The sequence below is a fragment of the Schistocerca gregaria genome, chromosome 9, assembly GCF_023897955.1.
Source record: "Schistocerca gregaria isolate iqSchGreg1 chromosome 9, iqSchGreg1.2, whole genome shotgun sequence".
In the NCBI taxonomy this organism is placed as follows: domain Eukaryota; kingdom Metazoa; phylum Arthropoda; class Insecta; order Orthoptera; family Acrididae; genus Schistocerca; species Schistocerca gregaria.
Genome location: NC_064928.1, coordinates 240,970,618 through 240,987,867, shown reverse-complemented (window position 1 = coordinate 240,987,867; position 17,250 = coordinate 240,970,618). Strand labels below are relative to the sequence as shown.

The window sequence follows — 17,250 nt, the reverse complement described above, 5'->3', positions numbered from 1 at the left end:
CCCTCCCTCCTTCCTACCAGTAGATTACTTCAGTGCCAGCAACCCTTTGCATGGTGGAACTAAGACCACTGGCTGCAGTAAAGCTGTTGAAAACTTGCTCACAAAGCTCAATCTTTGCCTTTTGAATACTGATGTTGCTACACACTCGAGTGTGGTAGTCTTACTTTAACTTTTAATTTGCAGCCCTGCTCTTCTCCCGGGAGAGTCCGTGATGACCTGTACAATAGTTCTCATTTTCCAATTGGTTTGACCCTCCCTCGGCATTACTCGCCTGGGTGTCAACCCCAGTGGGCTCACTCTGAAGCTGATAGAGATGCTTTCACCATTGCCATCGTCCTTTGCACCCTGCACATGAAAGTATTGACGCGTTCGTCCAGAGCACAACTTAAGCCTTTCTATTGGCAGCTGACTTGGCAATCCTCTCTTTCTTGGGCACCCTCTCCCCTCCTGTCATAAGACAGTGTATTGGTGGATCACTGAAATCACCATGCCCATTAGAGATAGCAGGCGAGCTCTCCGAAGCCGTAAGTGGCATCCATTAATGAAGCACCTCATTTCCTTTAAATGGCCCCATGCCCAGGTTCGTCACGTTACAAAATGTTAGAAATGAGAATGCTGGGAGAAACCGTTGGACCGTGTACCCCTCCTTCTTATGTTTGGGTGAAGATTTGACACCTCTGTGGGCATCAGTACCCTGCAGATGTACCATCCTTGGTATCTCTGAATTGTAATGTCTACACTGATCCAGATGCTGTTGCCGAACATTTTGCTTTTCATTATCATCGAGTTCCTGTATCAGAGAGGTATCAGCCTGCATTTCGCGTCCTCAAACAGTGGGCAGAGCGACTTCCTTTACCATTTACTACACTTCATATCGAACCTTTAATGATCAGTTGAGAGGGGAATCCTCACTGCCCTAGCCCTATGTCCTGACATGGCTGCATGGTCAGATCACATTCACAGCCAAATGCTCAAACATCACATCCTTGCCAGCATCACATCTTTGCCATTTTCAACCATATTTCGAGCAGTGGTGAGTTCCCATCCCTGTGGCGAGAACCGTGGTCACCTCAGCTATGGAACTGGGTAAACTCCTCCTTGAGATGTACAGCTATCACCCAATTAGCCTCACTAATGTTCTCTGCAAATTGCTTGAACATATGGTGAACCAATTGCTGTGTTAGTACTTTGTCTTGGTCTCTTCCATCCCTGGGCAGTTTTTGCCAAGGCCTTTCTACTGCTGACTGTTTGGTCTGCCTGAAGTCTGTGAGTCTTGTTATTCGGGCATTCCAGATTCTACATAATGCTGCGTAGGGCTTATGACACCACATGGCACCACCTCATTCACGTTATGCTCCACGATTGGGGGCCAACTCCCAATTTTTGTCCAGAACTTCTTGTCTCATCATACTTTCTGGGATCAAGTTGGTGCTTCCCACAGTACTCCCCATGTACAGGAGAACAGAGTGCGACAGGGATTTGAATTGAGTGTGTCCCTTTTTCTGGTGTGTCTGTTAATGGTCTAGCTGCAGCTGTGGGGGTTTACAGTGTCACCCTCCCTGTATGCTGCCTACTTTTAGCATTCACTGTTGCTTCTCAACTGTGGGTCTTGCTGTATGCTGATCATGGGGTGCCATACAAAAGGCACAGTCCTGGGGTCTCAGCTGTGGCTCCTGGTTTTCCACTACCAAGATATGCGCTTACACTTCTGCAGCTGTCGTATTGTCCATTCCGTTCCCAGCCAGAACTCTACCAGAACTCTACCTCAATGACGAAATGCTCAATGTGGAGGAGTGTTATCATTTTTGGGATCGGTCTTTGATGCTCGGTTGCCGTTGCTTTCCCGTCTTCGCCAGCTTAAGTAAATGTGTTGGTCACACAGTAGTGCTCTTGGCTATCTCAGCAACACCAGCTAGATTGCAGACCACTCCACTTGTGCGGCTCTACAAAGCTCTGATCCTGCCACATCTCGATTACGGGAGCATGGTGTGTGGCTCAGCATTCTCAGAAGCTGACCCGATATGCCATTGTGGTGTCCAGCTTGCGACAGGTGCCTTTTGAACCAGCCCTGTGAATGGCTTACTCGTGGAGGCTGGCGTCTCTTCCCTGCAAGTCAGGCATGAACAACTGCTGCTCAACTCTGCAATACACATTCACTGTTCATCTGAACTTCCAAAACTACTGCATTCTTTTTCCTGATTGGGAGTTCTGCTCCCCACAATGGAGGTCAAGGTCTGGAGTCACAATCACAGTCTCTGCTCAGAACTCCATTTTTCCCCACTGTAGCTTCTTGGAGGAATCACATGCACCCCATTGTGTATATGCCACGTTCAGTTCTGCTTTGACCTCTCCTTTGGACCGAAAGATTCAGTAAACCCTGTGGTTTTTCACCGACTGCCCCTGGACGTTCCCGATGCATTTCCATGATAAGATGTGGTAGACAACGAAGGCTCTATGGTCGATGTTCCCTGTCGAATGGATATAGTGTATTCACTGCAGAATTGGTAGCCATTGCTCGAGGTATCAGCCACCTTTGTTCTTGTACTGACGGTTGTTCTTAATTGGTAGTGACTCGTTGAGTAGTCTTCAGGCTGTCAACCAGTACTTCCCTCAACATGCATTGACTGTGACTATTCAGAATCTCCTGAATGACCTCCACTGTGCTGGAAGGTTGGTCAACTTTGTATGGACCCCTGGTCACTTTGGTATCCCAGGGAATGAAGATACTGACTGAAAATGTATACATCCCGGAAAAAATCCGGGAATTTTTGCAGCTGGGAAAACCATGAGAATTTTTTAGAATTTCTGGGAATGTTTCATTACTTTAGTTTTCTGTTAAATTTGTGTAATTTTGGATGGTAAGAACTGATATTCTAACAAAGAATTTTTCCATATACCACTACTGCAGAATAAGACTGCAGCAATAAAACATAAATGAGAGAGAAAAAAATAAAATAAAATACAACTTAAGTTGCAAAGGAAACGTGCCATTTATAACAACAAAACACAGTGCACACTAGTGTATGCCAGCCGCAAAATGTGTTGCAGCCTTTAGGATGAAGTATATGCAATACTTCATAACAACAGACTTCTTCCGAGGAGCATGACACCACAATTGTTGACATTGGATTCATTTGAGCAGTTGCGAGTGGGCTCATGCGCATGCGCAGTTGAGTCTGGTATGAGTAGTACTACTTCCTCCCACTTCTGTCTGTTAGCTGTGTCAGTGGTAGCAACAAGCAGCAAGGAATTGTTCTGATGCACCCAAGCCGCCACATTTGTGCATGCCCAGAGCAGTCCGAGTTGTAGTGGGGAGGGGTAGTCTCCACGTGAGCCATGTTTATGTTCAGTGATTTTGCTGTTTCCTTTTTGTTTACAGTTCTCATGTCAAATGAAAATAAGACAGATTTCTGTGGCTAGGAGCTACCGAGTGAATAAAATAAATTCACATAATTACGGGCAGCTAAAATATTAGTTTCAGTTTTCTGATTTTATTTTATTTCCATATTTTTGGCAATTGACATTAATCGCCCTGCAGAACAATGAAGTTATTTATGTTGGTTTGCTGAAGAAATTTGACTTTTATTAAGATTTTCTGCAGAGCCAGTCAATTTATTTGAAACAAAGTGTTTCATTTCACACTATTGTCTAGTTTCAACTGTTCGCTGAATTTCAAGTGCATGTTTTAATCTTGTGGCACATATGGTATTATGCCATAATAAAGAACCAAACATGAGATAATACCATGCTGGTGCACAAAGAAAATTTACACTCGAAAACCACACTGAAAAGCTTAATATCAGGTTGAGGCTTACTTCATTATGAATCTGGACATACGAAAGTGCACTTTAAGCCTAATCATGCGCTTTGGTATGGTTTCGGAAATTGCAATGCTCATGGAGTATGGGCTTCCTACATCATAGCTGCACACACCTGTTTTCTGGCAACTGTAGAAAAGAACCTATTTCTAACAGGCGACGAGAAAATATTGCAAATGTTTGTTCAAAAAGCATTACTTTCAAAATAAATTTCCTTTTACACAAGATGAATTATGTTACATGTGAAAATGTGTGATGAATTTCTTAAATCACAAACAGATTGGCTCTCATTTAAACTTAAAACTTTGAGGACCAGCCACTTAGAAGAATTTCGTTGAGTCCAGAAGACCAGACATTTACATCATTAATTAAAAATTTATTGGCACATTTGTGTGATATATCTTAAACAGTAACACGTGCAAAAAAGACCAATAATATATGTGAAAGTTTAGGTTTTCTTGTAGCTACACTGTGCGTATGAATGTAAACCATTAACTTTTCCTATTTGTGTGTTCGCACTACTTAAGTGATGTTGCTGTTGGCTGACTATATCACGTGTCCTGTGCTGTGAATATCTACTATCACTGGCTGACGAGATCACTTGACATCAAATAAACAAATGAGGTTTGGATATACGTGCTTGTTGGGATAAGAGAAGGGGGGGGGGGGGGGGGAATTGACTAGGGTGAGAATTGGAAGTACGTGTAGCACAAGTATGTGTGAAATTACATGAGAAGGAGGGAGCAAATAGGATTGATAGGAATAATTATAATTATTGGCAGGAAGAATTTGGAGGATGAGAAGCTGAACCAAAAATCCACGCAGTCACATAGCTGTGTGTTGTGCACTGACAAGATTGTTGATACAGTGTGGTTTGGTTGTTGGAGCATGTGTAGTTTAGAAGGCAATGAAAAGCACAGTAAGGAGACAGAATGAACACTGAATAGAGTAATACTTTGGAGAATAACAAAGAAAAAACATCACAGGGTTGTGGGATGGAAGAAAATCCATTGGATAAAATCAAATCCTGGAAAGTCTAGGTTGGAATATCAACAATGTTATGAAAAGGATAGAGTGCAACCCACTGTAAAGATGACACATTCGGTTGCAGACAAGCACAACAAAAAGACAGTTGTATATTTAGCTTTCTACCAAAGCTTACTTCAGAAAAGAAATGAAAACATAAACACTTTGACACGAGCAGGCAAACGTCACACACACGTGACCTCTATCTCTGGCTGCAGGTGCAGCGTCAGTAGGCTGTGGGGGACTGGGGGGGGGGGGGGGGGGCTGATGGCGAAGAAGGAGAACAACAGAGAAGAGTACAAGAAGACTGGTGGGTGCATTGCCAGAGAGTGACATGCAATGAGGGTGAGGGGATGCGTATTTGGAGGAGGTGATAGCACAGAGGGGGTGGAAACTGTTGGCGGTGGTTTTCAATGGACTAGGATTTTGTGGAGGTTGGTCGGGTGACAGAACAGCACAGTAGGAGGGGTCGGAAGAACCTCAAGTAGGATATGTTCAAAGTACTTACGGGCATTCAGCCAGGTTGAATTTTCGACAACTGCCGATATTTCGGCGGATGCACCCTCCGCCATTTTCAAGGCTTAACTGCAACGACCAGACGAAGTGCAGAAAACACGAGAGCTCGGTTCTGCGAGTCTAACAGAAAAGATAACACACACCTAAACAAAAGCCACCAAAGATGAACGAAGTCAGAGCTATCGATAGTAAGAAACTATGGACTGGTAGTTGAGGAAACGTTAACTCTGTCCCTATGTTTTTTAACAAGTGAAAGAGCAGGATTCCAGGCCGAGTTTAAACAAAAGCCTCCATCCCTATTCACAAGGTTGCTAGCCAATTTAATTTCAACAGACTCCTTAATCACACTATCCCAATAGCCGGACGTGCATGCTAATATCTCGGTATTATTATACCACATGGGGTGACCAGTGTCCAAACAATGTTCGGCAATAGCAGATTTGCTAGGCTGCTGTAGTCGCGTGTGCCGTTTATGTTCAATACACCGGTCCTCCACGGTCCTGATGGTCTGACCAATGTATGCCATGCCACAGCTACAAGGAATGCGATAAACACCTGCCTTACGTAAACCAAGATCATCCTTAACAGACCCCAAAAGCGCTTTAATCTTAGATGGAGGTCGGAAAACACATTTCACATTGTATTTCCGTAAAATACGACCTATCTTGTTTGAAGTGCTTCCTATGTAGGGCAAAAAGGCAATAGATTTAGGAGTCAACTGAGAATTATCATCAGTCACCTGGCGCACAGTTGGTTGATATCGCAACGCCCGTTCAATCTGTCTTTCACTATGCCCATTGTGGCGGAAGGTAGCCTCAAGATGGGCCAGCTCAGCAGGCAAAGTCTCAACGTCGGAGATGACATGTGCCCTGTGTACCAGGGTACGAAGTACCCCTTCACGTTGGGCCGGATGATGACAACTGTCCGCCTGCAGATACAAGTCAGTGTGAGTACGCTTCCTATAAACTGCATGTCCCAACGATCCATCCACCTTCCTCCTAACCAAAACGTCAAGAAAGGGAAGGCAACCATCCTCTTCCACCTCCATGGTAAAACGAATGTTGGGGTGGATCGAGTTTAGATGTTCTAAAAAGGCATTCAAATTCTCCCTGCCATGCGGCCAAACAACAAAAGTATCGTCAACGTATCTGAAAAAACAGGCAGGTTTCAATGGCGCCGACTCCAATGCACGCTCCTCGAAGTCTTCCATGAACAGATTTGCAATCACAGGAGATAACGGGCTACCCATCGCAACTCCATCTGTCTGCTCGTAATACTGGTCATTGAATAAGAAATACGTGGACGTCAACACATGTCGAAACAAATTAGTTAGTTCCAATCCAAACTTCACTTCAATTAACCGCAACGAATCAGACAAAGGAACACGAGTAAAGAGCGAGACCACATCAAAACTTACTAACATATCAGAGTCATTCAACTGCATTCCCTCCAAACGCCGTAAGAAGTCAGCTGAGCTCTTAATATGATGTTCACAACGTCCAACTTGTGGGCTTAACATTGAAGCAAGGTGCTTAGCCACACGATATGTTGGAGCACCGATATTGCTGACTATGGGGCGGAGAGGGACCCCCTCCTTATGTAGTTTTGGAAGGCCATATAACCTGGGGGGAACAGTACTATAGGTGTTAAGACTGTTGATAGTGTCCTGTGGCAAACCACTTTTCTTCAGGAGGTTGTTGGTCTTCCTCTCAACGCTTTTCGTGGGGTCAGCATCGATCCTGCGATACGCTGAATCAGATAATAAACAATTCATCTTTTGTACATAGTCATGTTTGTTCAAAACAACGGTGGCATTGCCCTTGTCCGCAGGTAAAATGACAATGTCCGGATCAGCTCTGAGAGAGCGTAAAGCAGCCCTCTCCGCTGATCTCACATTGCTCTTGGGTGGACGAGCCCTAGTCAAAACACGACATGTCTCCCTCCTGACATCCTCTGCATCAACAGGAGGTAGTTTGTAAACTGCCTGTTCAATCGAACTGATAAAATCCACTACCGGCAAACTCTTCGGTGTTGGTGCAAAATTTAAACCCTTCCCTAGCACGGATAACGCTGCGTCGTCAAGAGAAATCCCTTGACGACGCAGCGTTTCTCGTCAAGAGAAGACATGTGTTGACGTCCACGTATTTCTTATTCAATGACCAGTGTTACGAGCAGACAGATGGAGTTGCGATGGGTAGCCCGTTATCTCCTGTGATTGCAAATCTGTTCATGGAAGACTTCGAGGAGCGTGCATTGGAGTCGGCGCCATTGAAACCTGCCTGTTTTTTCAGATACGTTGACGATACTTTTGTTGTTTGGCCGCATGGCAGGGAGAATTTGAATGCCTTTTTAGAACATCTAAACTCGATCCACCCCAACATTCGTTTTACCATGGAGGTGGAAGAGGATGGTTGCCTTCCCTTTCTTGACGTTTTGGTTAGGAGAAAGGTGGATGGATCGTTGAGACATGCAGTTTATAGGAAGCGTACTCACTCTGACTTGTATCTGCAGGCGGACAGTTTTCATCATTTGGCCCAACGTGAAGGGATACTTCGTACCCTGGTACACAGGGCACATGTCATCTCCGACGTTGAGACTTTGCCTGCTGAGCTGGCCCATCTTGAGGCTACCTTCCGCCACAATGGGCATAGTGAAAGACAGATTGAACGGGCGTTGCGATATCAACCAACTGTGCGCCAGGTGACTGATGATAATTCTCAGTTGACTCCTAAATCTATTGCCTTTTTGCCCTACATAGGAAGCACTTCAAACAAGATAGGTCGTATTTTACGGAAATACAATGTGAAATGTGTTTTCCGACCTCCATCTAAGATTAAAGCGCTTTTGGGGTCTGTTAAGGATGATCTTGGTTTACGTAAGGCAGGTGTTTATCGCATTCCTTGTAGCTGTGGCATGGCATACATTGGTCAGACCATCAGGACCGTGGAGGACCGGTGTATTGAACATAAACGGCACACGCGACTACAGCAGCCTAGCAAATCTGCTATTGCCGAACATTGTTTGGACACTGGTCACCCCATGTGGTATAATAATACCGAGATATTAGCATGCACGTCCGGCTATTGGGATAGTGTGATTAAGGAGTCTGTTGAAATTAAATTGGCTAGCAACCTTGTGAGTAGGGATGGAGGCTTTTGTTTAAACTCGGCCTGGAATCCTGCTCTTTCACTTGTTAAAAAACATAGGGACAGAGTTAACGTTTCCTCAACTACCAGTCCATAGTTTCTTACTATCGATAGCTCTGACTTCATTCATCTTTGGTGGCTTTTGTTTAGGTGTGTGTTATCTTTTCTGTTAGACTCGCAGAACCGAGCTCTCGTGTTTTCTGCACTTCGTCTGGTCGTTGCAGTTAAGCCTTGAAAATGGCGGAGGGTGCATCCGCCGAAATATCGGCAGTTGTCGAAAATTCAACCTGGCTGAATGCCCGTAAGTACTTTGAACATAGTTTACGCCAGGAGAAGCTCAGGTCTCAAGTAGGATATTGTTCATTTACAGATATGCTGATAGGTAATAAAATCACTGATGTGGTTCATTTGTTGCAGACTGGAGTGATATTGACTGACAAAAGGACACTTGTTCGTAGCTAGTTATTGCGAGGTGGTGGGAGGATTAGCATTTTGCGAGGAAATGACGAGGGAGATCTGTTTGGGGACAAGGGCTGTAAGATAGTGCCTGTTCGTGTGCAAAGGCCTCAGTGATATCTTCTGCTTACTAAGCGAGGGAGTTCTTGTCATTGCGTATACGCAGTCCTCGAGTGGTCAGGCTGTGCGGGATGGATTTTTTTGTGCGGAAGGGATAGCAGATGTCGAAATACAGGCATTGTCCACTATTGTCTACCGACACGCCCCTTGGTCTCTTCCTGTTTGCTAGTTCTCTCCTTCTCTCCTTTTCTGCTTCCATTTTCCCCCCTTTCCCCACAGCCTCCCAATGCTGTGCTTGGCAGCCTTGTAGACCCTGCACACTCCAACAGAGAGCACTCTCCCACGATTACTTTGCTATTCCACCCCACCCGCCACTCCTCCCTCTTGCTGTCCCACTCCAGATCACTGCATTCGATAAATGCGACAGTTGCAGTCCGCTCAGAGATAGTGGTCGTGCTTGTGAGAGTTGTGCGTGCTTGTGTGACTCTGTCTTTTCCTAAGAAGGGTTTGGCAGATAGCTCAATGTGTCGACACTTTCTGTTGCACATGTCGGCAACTCAACATCTTATCCATGTGGTTAGTAGCAATCTATCCTTTTCTTAATATTGTTGATAGCACAGGAGTCCACATCCTGTTACGAGGAAAACCTTTGTCTCTGTTAATATGATTTTCTGCTAACCTAATTTCAGTTGCTTCATTGTAAACACTGTTCCAATACCCGAAAGTACGGCAACTATCAGGCTCTCATCGTATTTTATCCCATGTCCCTCGTTTACTTAATTTTCTGTTACTGTCGATTTTTCAGGTTGTCGTAGCCGTGCTCCACATCCATCCTGAACTGTGCGAATCGAACGGCTGATTCCAATATTGACATGGAATTTTATGTACTCCAGGCTCCCAAATCATCTTTGACAGATCCGAGTAGTGCCCTAATTGTGAAAACTACACTACTGTGTATTTGATTACCTATGCTTCATCCAATCACACCAGTTTTCACTGGGACTCAGCAGCAGTAGCGTTTTCCTGAAAGTTGCCAATAGATGAATCACTGAATATCGAGTTGGGTTGATTTTAGGACCCGGCAGAAAACATTAGGAGATTATCAAGAATTATTACTCTGGGAAAGCCTAAGAAGTCACAGTGCTGCTATACTCACACTGATAATTGTGTAAATGTCTTCTAAATTATATGTGTAATAGGAGAAGTGCAACTATGAGGCTTGCTCAGAAAGTGAGTGTACTGTGATCATAATGGGGCTGTGGTTTTTTTGTTTTAATGAGGTTTGGCAACATTGAGTGGTAGAGGGGGATACCCAGACCAGAGGAAGCATCATAGAAACACGGTAGCACGTAAACTATGTCCAGTTGTGTGAAATACATCGGTAAGAAATCCTGCCGAGTGTGAGCCTCACAGAAGGAATAACATCTGACAAATTTTTTTCACAAACCAAAATGGTTTACAGGGAAGGTTTTATGAATAGAATAAGTGCGTTTAAGTTGTGTAGGGAGTTCAGTGGAGGCAGAACAAATCTTCATGACGAACTGAGGAATGGAAGACCTACCATTTTGATTGAAGAGTTGGTGCATAAAATCGAGGTAACTTCTAGAAGACCCCCGATTGACAGTGGATGAAATTTCTGTGATGTTCCCCCGACTCACCAGAACTGTCTTATACAAGACACTCACAGAAATGCTGAGACACCAGAAACTGTGCGCTAAGTGGATCCCAAAACAGGTGAAGTAGCAGCACAAGAAAAACTGGGTCCATAGTGCCAGTGAGCTTCTTGAGTGACGTGAATTGGAATATAGGAGCATCTTTAAAAGGAAAGTGAGGGTATTCTGAGCATTAGTGTGGCTGGAGGTAACACGTGTGTGGCTCATTACACACCTGATATAAAGACAGTTGTCACAGTGGCATCACACCAGCTTCCCATCTGCCAAAAAATTCAAACCCACAGTTTCAGGCAGGAAAAAAAATTATGGCCTCATTCTTTTGGAACTGAAAAGGCAGCATCATTTTGATCGAAGTTTTTCCTCGGGGAGAGACTAACAATGTTGTAAGACTTTAAAAAAAAAGTCGAAAGGAGAAATCAGAACAAATGGAAGGGAATGCTGATGAGAGGAGTGTGCTTGCTGCTTGACAACACGTCTTTGCACACCCTTAGCCAAGAAGGCATTTGTGGACTTATTTGGCTGAGATGTTTCAAATCGACTGAAGCTTCGCCTGGACCTTTCGAATGATCCTAAGGACTCCGTTAACCCTGCGGCTCTCCGCTGCCACTTCCTCTCGATTCTTGAAGTGTTCAGGGGCTCTGAAGTGGTTTACACTGACGGCTCGATGGCTGATGGTAATGTTGGCTTCGCCTTTGTCATCAGAGGCCATATTGAACAACAGTCCTGGCCTGATGGCTGCAATGTATTCACTGCAGAGCTGGTGGCCATATCTCTTGCACTTCAGTATATCTGTTTCTATCCCGAGGAATCGTTTCTTCTGTTTACTGACTCCTTGAGCAGCCTACAAGCTATCAACAAGTGCTACCCCGCCATCCTTTGGTGGCGTCCATCCAAGAGTCCATCTATGACCTGGACTGGTCCTGCCATTCAATGGTGTCTGTGTGGACACATTGGAGTCCCAGGCAACGAATTTGCCGACAGGCTGGCCAAACAGGCTATATGGGAACTGCTTCTGGAGATGGGCATCTCTGAACCTGATTTGCGGTCTGACTTACACCACAGGGTTTTTCGACTTTGGGAGATGGAATGACATAACAGTGCGCACAACAAACTGCATGTCATCAAGGAGAGTATGAATGTGTGGAAGTCTTCCACGTGGGCCTCTTGCAGGGATCAGTTGTCCTCAGCCTGCTCAGCATTGACCACACTCGGGTGACCCACGGTTACGTCTTGCACCGTGAAGATCCGCCTCAGTGTCGGTGTGGTGCCCGGTTGACAGTGGCCCATATTCTGGTGCAGTGTCCCACTTTGACTGCCCAGCAATGAAATCTTGGGTTACTGGACTTGTTGCCGTTCATTTGATCTGGCAATGCCTTATTGGCTGATTTAGTTTTACGTTTTATCCATGAGGGTCAGTTTTATCATTTGATCTAAGTTTTAACACATGTCCTTTGTCTCTCTGTGTCCTCCACCCTTGTGTTTTTAGGGTGGAGGTTATAACATGTTAGAGTGGTTGGCTTTACCTTTTTATTCTGGTGGTCGGCCAGTCACTGTAACGTGCTTTCTTGTTTTACTCTCTTCTGTTACTAGTTTGTCTCTGTTGTTTTCTTGTCCTCTTTTGTTCCTTTTAGTGTTCATTGCCTTTCCTTCATTCTTGTGGTTTTTCCTTTCTTTCCATTGTGTGTTATGTCTCGTCTGTCTTATTCTCACCCTTGTGGCATTGTTTCATTAGGAACAAGGGACTCATGACCTCGTAGTTTGGTCGCTTTCCCTCTTTTAAACCAACCAACCATTTTCAAACACACATTTTGAGGCAGAATATGTTGGTGTTGTGTGTCAGAAAAGGTGTGCCATTCCCTATCGACAGGTTACCCCCATAAACATTAATTTATGGATGCTATAGTTTTGACTTTATGCACTAGGAACATTGCTGTGGCATTGCAGTGAGGTGGCCACGAGCATAAGTAAATGTGTGGATCAGATCCGTGGGTCACCATACGTTGCCAATGCTTGGCGTATCCAAACAGAGATGGAGGTCTGTCTCCGACAAATTCTCCGTTGATGAGAGTTTATAACCTAACTGTGGGGCTGGCTGTTTTCGAGGGTGCCCTGTCAGTACTTATGCAGTGCTGCTGCTGCTGCTGCTCAGGAATTGCTTTAAAACCACTCTCCGACATTAATCGCACAGCTGCGATATTTTCTCCTTATTATCCTTTGCACTGTAACTTCATTGTCATTATTATTATTATTATTGTAGCATAGTAAGTTTACCTGCCCAGCTAGTCATGCGTGTTAATTAACACTTCTGGGACAGGGAGATGCACTGACCCCAGATCGAATCTGCCAGAAAATTAAAGACGAGGGTCAGTGTGCCGACTGCCTAGATGTGGTTTATAGGTGTTTCCTACACCTATACTGTGAATACTGGGCTGGTATCCAAGTCTTGCCTCAGTACACAATTTGCAAACATTTAGAAAATTTCAAATGCATTACACTACATTCAGACAGTTGAGTGCACACATTACATCGCAGGAAACTAAAATGTGGTGTAATTTTATAATAATTTTTAGGTTTGGCCTGAAATATGTAAACGTTTTCTCGTGTGTGTAAGGTGTTGGTGTTGGTGTTGCACTGCATGTGTGTACGTGAAACTGTTGTTCTGCCTCTCACACAGCCGACAAGTTACTGTGTAGTCAGTTATTTGAATGTTAATGTGGATCTTAACTGTATATTCTTTATATTATACAAAATGAGTCAGTTTCACAATTACAGTACACTTCTTGGTGAAACATATGCCAACTTGCTGATCATTAAAAAACAAATTATACGTTAAGATTTTTTTCACATGCTTACAGTGACATGCACTCATACACAAGTGCATGCACAGCATACATGCTTTCTTCCAAGTTTATGTTTAAAGTAGTTAATTGTGTCATCTACTAAATTCTTTACAAGACTCGATAGGTGGTGGCTAAACCTTTTTATGGCCAAATGCCTCACTCCTTTTAGAGCCACACTGTTGTTTCAAAACTGCTGTTGATTGACAGCAAACACCACACAGGGGGTGATGTACTGTGCGGCTGTTGTCACAAGGCCCAACCATGCAGACAGCTGCCTGTCAGAGGACTCCTACTGTACAGTTCTGTGCATCAGTGACAAGTTATCCCATAATGCATTCGTGAATGGAAATAGGAAAATAAGGCAATTTTAACATCTTCATCTTCAAAATCTGATATCTATGTGCAAAACTTGTAGACTTTAAGTGTTTGAGATTATTTGCAATATGTAACATACAGTTCAGGTTCTTATTGACATAAAATACCTCAGAATGTTGAATATCATGTTTCATTTATTGATTTACCTGTGTACATTATTTCAGATGATCTTGCCTCAGGCCTCGAGTTGTGTGTGTTACTTTATCCAAATTCAGTGATGATCCATTTGAAGAGAACCAGTTACTAATAGTAAATAAAATATTTTCAGTTCAAGCAAATGCATTTGGGTTGATTATAATACATGCCACCTGCTGAATGTAATTATCTGATGTCTAGACGCGTGTGCGTGTGTGTACACAGTCAAGTTTCACTAATTAAGTCAATATATTCCCACACCTCAGAATTTTTTTTTCTCCCACAAGTCGAGATGAAATTAGTTGTAAGATTGTCTGTCAGTGGAACAGTACATTTGAACAACACAGTTCAACTACACATTTTGATTTTACTCACCTCAAGTGGAAGTTGCTGCTTTATTGGCCACTGATGTTTCTCTTTCACTCACAGTGCAGCATTCGGCCTCGTGCAGCAGAGGAGGTTCTGCATAAATCCGAACGAAGGCTTCTTGGCACAACTGACAGAGTTTGAGCCCATCTATCGGGCCCAGCAGACGCTCCGCAACGGCGAAGCCTCGACGCCGCGTTTCAAACGGCCACTGGATGATGCGGGGTGTGAGCCGCCGCCGCCTCCGCCGTCGCCCTGCGCCCCTGCTGCTGTCACAATGCGGTGATCGCGGCCACCCGGCCGTCCCGGACAATTTCTGGGCGGTACTTTGAGAGACGTGGACTGTGTTGTGTAATTTGTGAAACCTCTGCAGTTATTCGTTGCCAATTGTTGTGACATTAGCAGGATATTTCCACGGTGGCCAGATAGTTGCTAAATTAACAGCAGATGTTAGTTTCGGCATATTCTCACTATTGACGTGGTGGTCACTGGCTACAATTATAATTAGCACGTGAATGTTCTTGCTGTTCTAAGTGGGACCACATGTTAAGAGTTTTAAGGATAAAGCTTTTGTAAAGTTCTCAGAAGTATTGTCGACGTCATATCCTTCTTGTTACAGAAAGACTGAACTGTACAGTAACTCACTGTATTAGCACATGGCTCTTCGGAGTCCCCTTATGTCTAATGCTTACTTGCATTAACTTTGGAACAGAATTTTTAAATTATGCTGCTTATTGTCTCCACTATAAAGGAGATGGCTCATTATTTAAAAGTTTTAACAGACATTACTAGGTTAAAAATTTTGTGTTGAATTACTGTCCATTTGACTCTTACTATTCTGTGGAGGTTTCTAAAATTATGTTATTAAAGACCTATCATTTATCCTGTTTTCAAATCAGGAGAAAGGAAGCTGACCTTTTTTACCTCAGCATTTAAAGTATAATTTGCTTTTGTGATCTGTGTGTATAGTTGTCATTTTAAAATTTCCCTTGTCGGTCATATTTAAATTTCAATATTAGATTCCTAAAAATAGTATGATATACATCAGCATACACAAGAGTTGCCTCTGTCAATTTCTATTAACTGCCACTGTGTGCTGCAGTGCTTGCTCTGTATTTAGGTATGAAGTATGTCTTCTGTTCCATCTTTGTGTATATTTTGCCATCCATTGATTTTGTATTTTCCCATAGATGTGCAATAAATTTATATAAAATTTGAGAAAGATTGAAATTTAAGTTCAAGCTACCACAAATGTGCCATAGTATACAACTATTTGTGACACTGTCTGAATTCAAAGATTGAAAATACGAGGTAACGAAAAGTAGTACTACTTGACATTGCTAGAAGTAGGGGGGAGGGGGCGACAGAAAGTAACTTAGTCAGGAACAGAAGAGGAAAATAAGAATGGAAAATCCACATTTGACAGCAAGTGAACCAACCAAGAAAAATAAATTGGGTCACAGTGCATACTTGATCTACTTGTATAGGAATTCTATGGTGTAGTATCTATGTGCATTCTTTTTGCTGTAGCAGTTGCTGCAAACAGTCCACCACTCGGTTTCTTAGAAATGTTTCCACAATTTAAGTTCTTCTGCTATGTCATTAAATTTAACAAAACTGGAATTTTAAACAGTTAAGAGAAACAAATACCCTCTTTAAACTGAAAGGGTAGCTTTTGACAGTATTCTGAAAAGTATAGTTCCTACTCACCAGAATATTGTCATATTCCATCCTGTATTTTCCATTGTTCGAAAAGATAGGTATACTCAAAATATGACTTGACTTTGGATGCAGCTACTCTAGATTCTCCATCCCATAAACCATGAACCTAGCTGTTGGCGGGGTGCGGTGATAGATACCATATTTACTCGAATCAAAGCCGCACCTGAAAAATGAGACTCTAAATCAAGGGGAAAAAAAATAAATTCCTGAATTTAAGCTGCACCTCCAAATCGAAACAAAGTTGGTCCATTATAATATGAGACATTTATTAGGTCGAATGAGTGACGATACAGCTACAGTAGTTTGGTTTGAGTCGTAAACTTAGCAGTTAAGCTTTACCAGGTAGCCATTGCTATGCGTCAGATGCTCCATCCGTATTAATACGAGTACCCTTCCTTTTTCATGTGCTTCCTCTGGTTTGATTTAACTCCTTATTTTTCTTTGATCTGATAAGTGCCGTTCTCTTTCTTATAGGTGTCTGTCACTCTAAGCTAAAAATGCATTACTGTATTGTGCCATGCATTGTTTGTCGCTTTCTGATAATCAGTATTTACGGCCTGTCGCCGCTCGCAGCATGGCTTGCTTTTGTGCACTGTACCACTGCTTACAATAATAATAATAATAATAATAAGAGAGAGAGAAAGCGAAGAATCATCTAATTAGTGAAACAATGGCAAGAGACTGCTATTTGTTGTTACTTACACTGCTGCTCTCTTTGATAATGATCAACAAGAACCAAATAATAGACTGCGTATGATAGAAATGTTCGGAACGAGAGTTTAGCGAAAAATTTTCTCCGTTTGAAAATCTTTGCAGACGCCTCTTTTAGCACATTACATTCTGCACAGAAATTAGTCATCTTAGATTTAAAAATATAGTCAATTGCCGTGCTTCATTTCTGACTGTATCACTATTAGGGATAAGAATAATACGAATATAAACATGACATGATGTGTGTATTCTTCCGCATTTGCTGTTCTCTCACTCTAGTTTCGTAGTTTATTAGGCAGAAAGGATTTAAATGAGATAGCTGCAAACACGAAAGAATACATGACAATATGTTTATATTCATATTATTCTTATGGTGAAGAGAATACTGCATGTGATTCACAATTCA

The 17,250-nt window shown here is 43.0% G+C and overlaps 1 protein-coding gene across 1 annotated transcript in view; it reads left to right on the top strand.

The window, feature by feature from the left end:
- Positions 1–15,633, top strand: part of LOC126292185 (serine/threonine/tyrosine-interacting protein-like) — a 92,299-nt gene extending 76,666 nt beyond the window's left edge. The window contains exon 4 of the mRNA XM_049986025.1: positions 14,475–15,633. Within this exon, the coding sequence (XP_049841982.1) occupies positions 14,475–14,697 (223 nt within the window). The 3' untranslated portion in view covers positions 14,698–15,633. The remainder of the gene's footprint in view (positions 1–14,474) is intronic.
- The last annotated feature ends 1,617 nt before the right edge of the window (positions 15,634–17,250 follow it).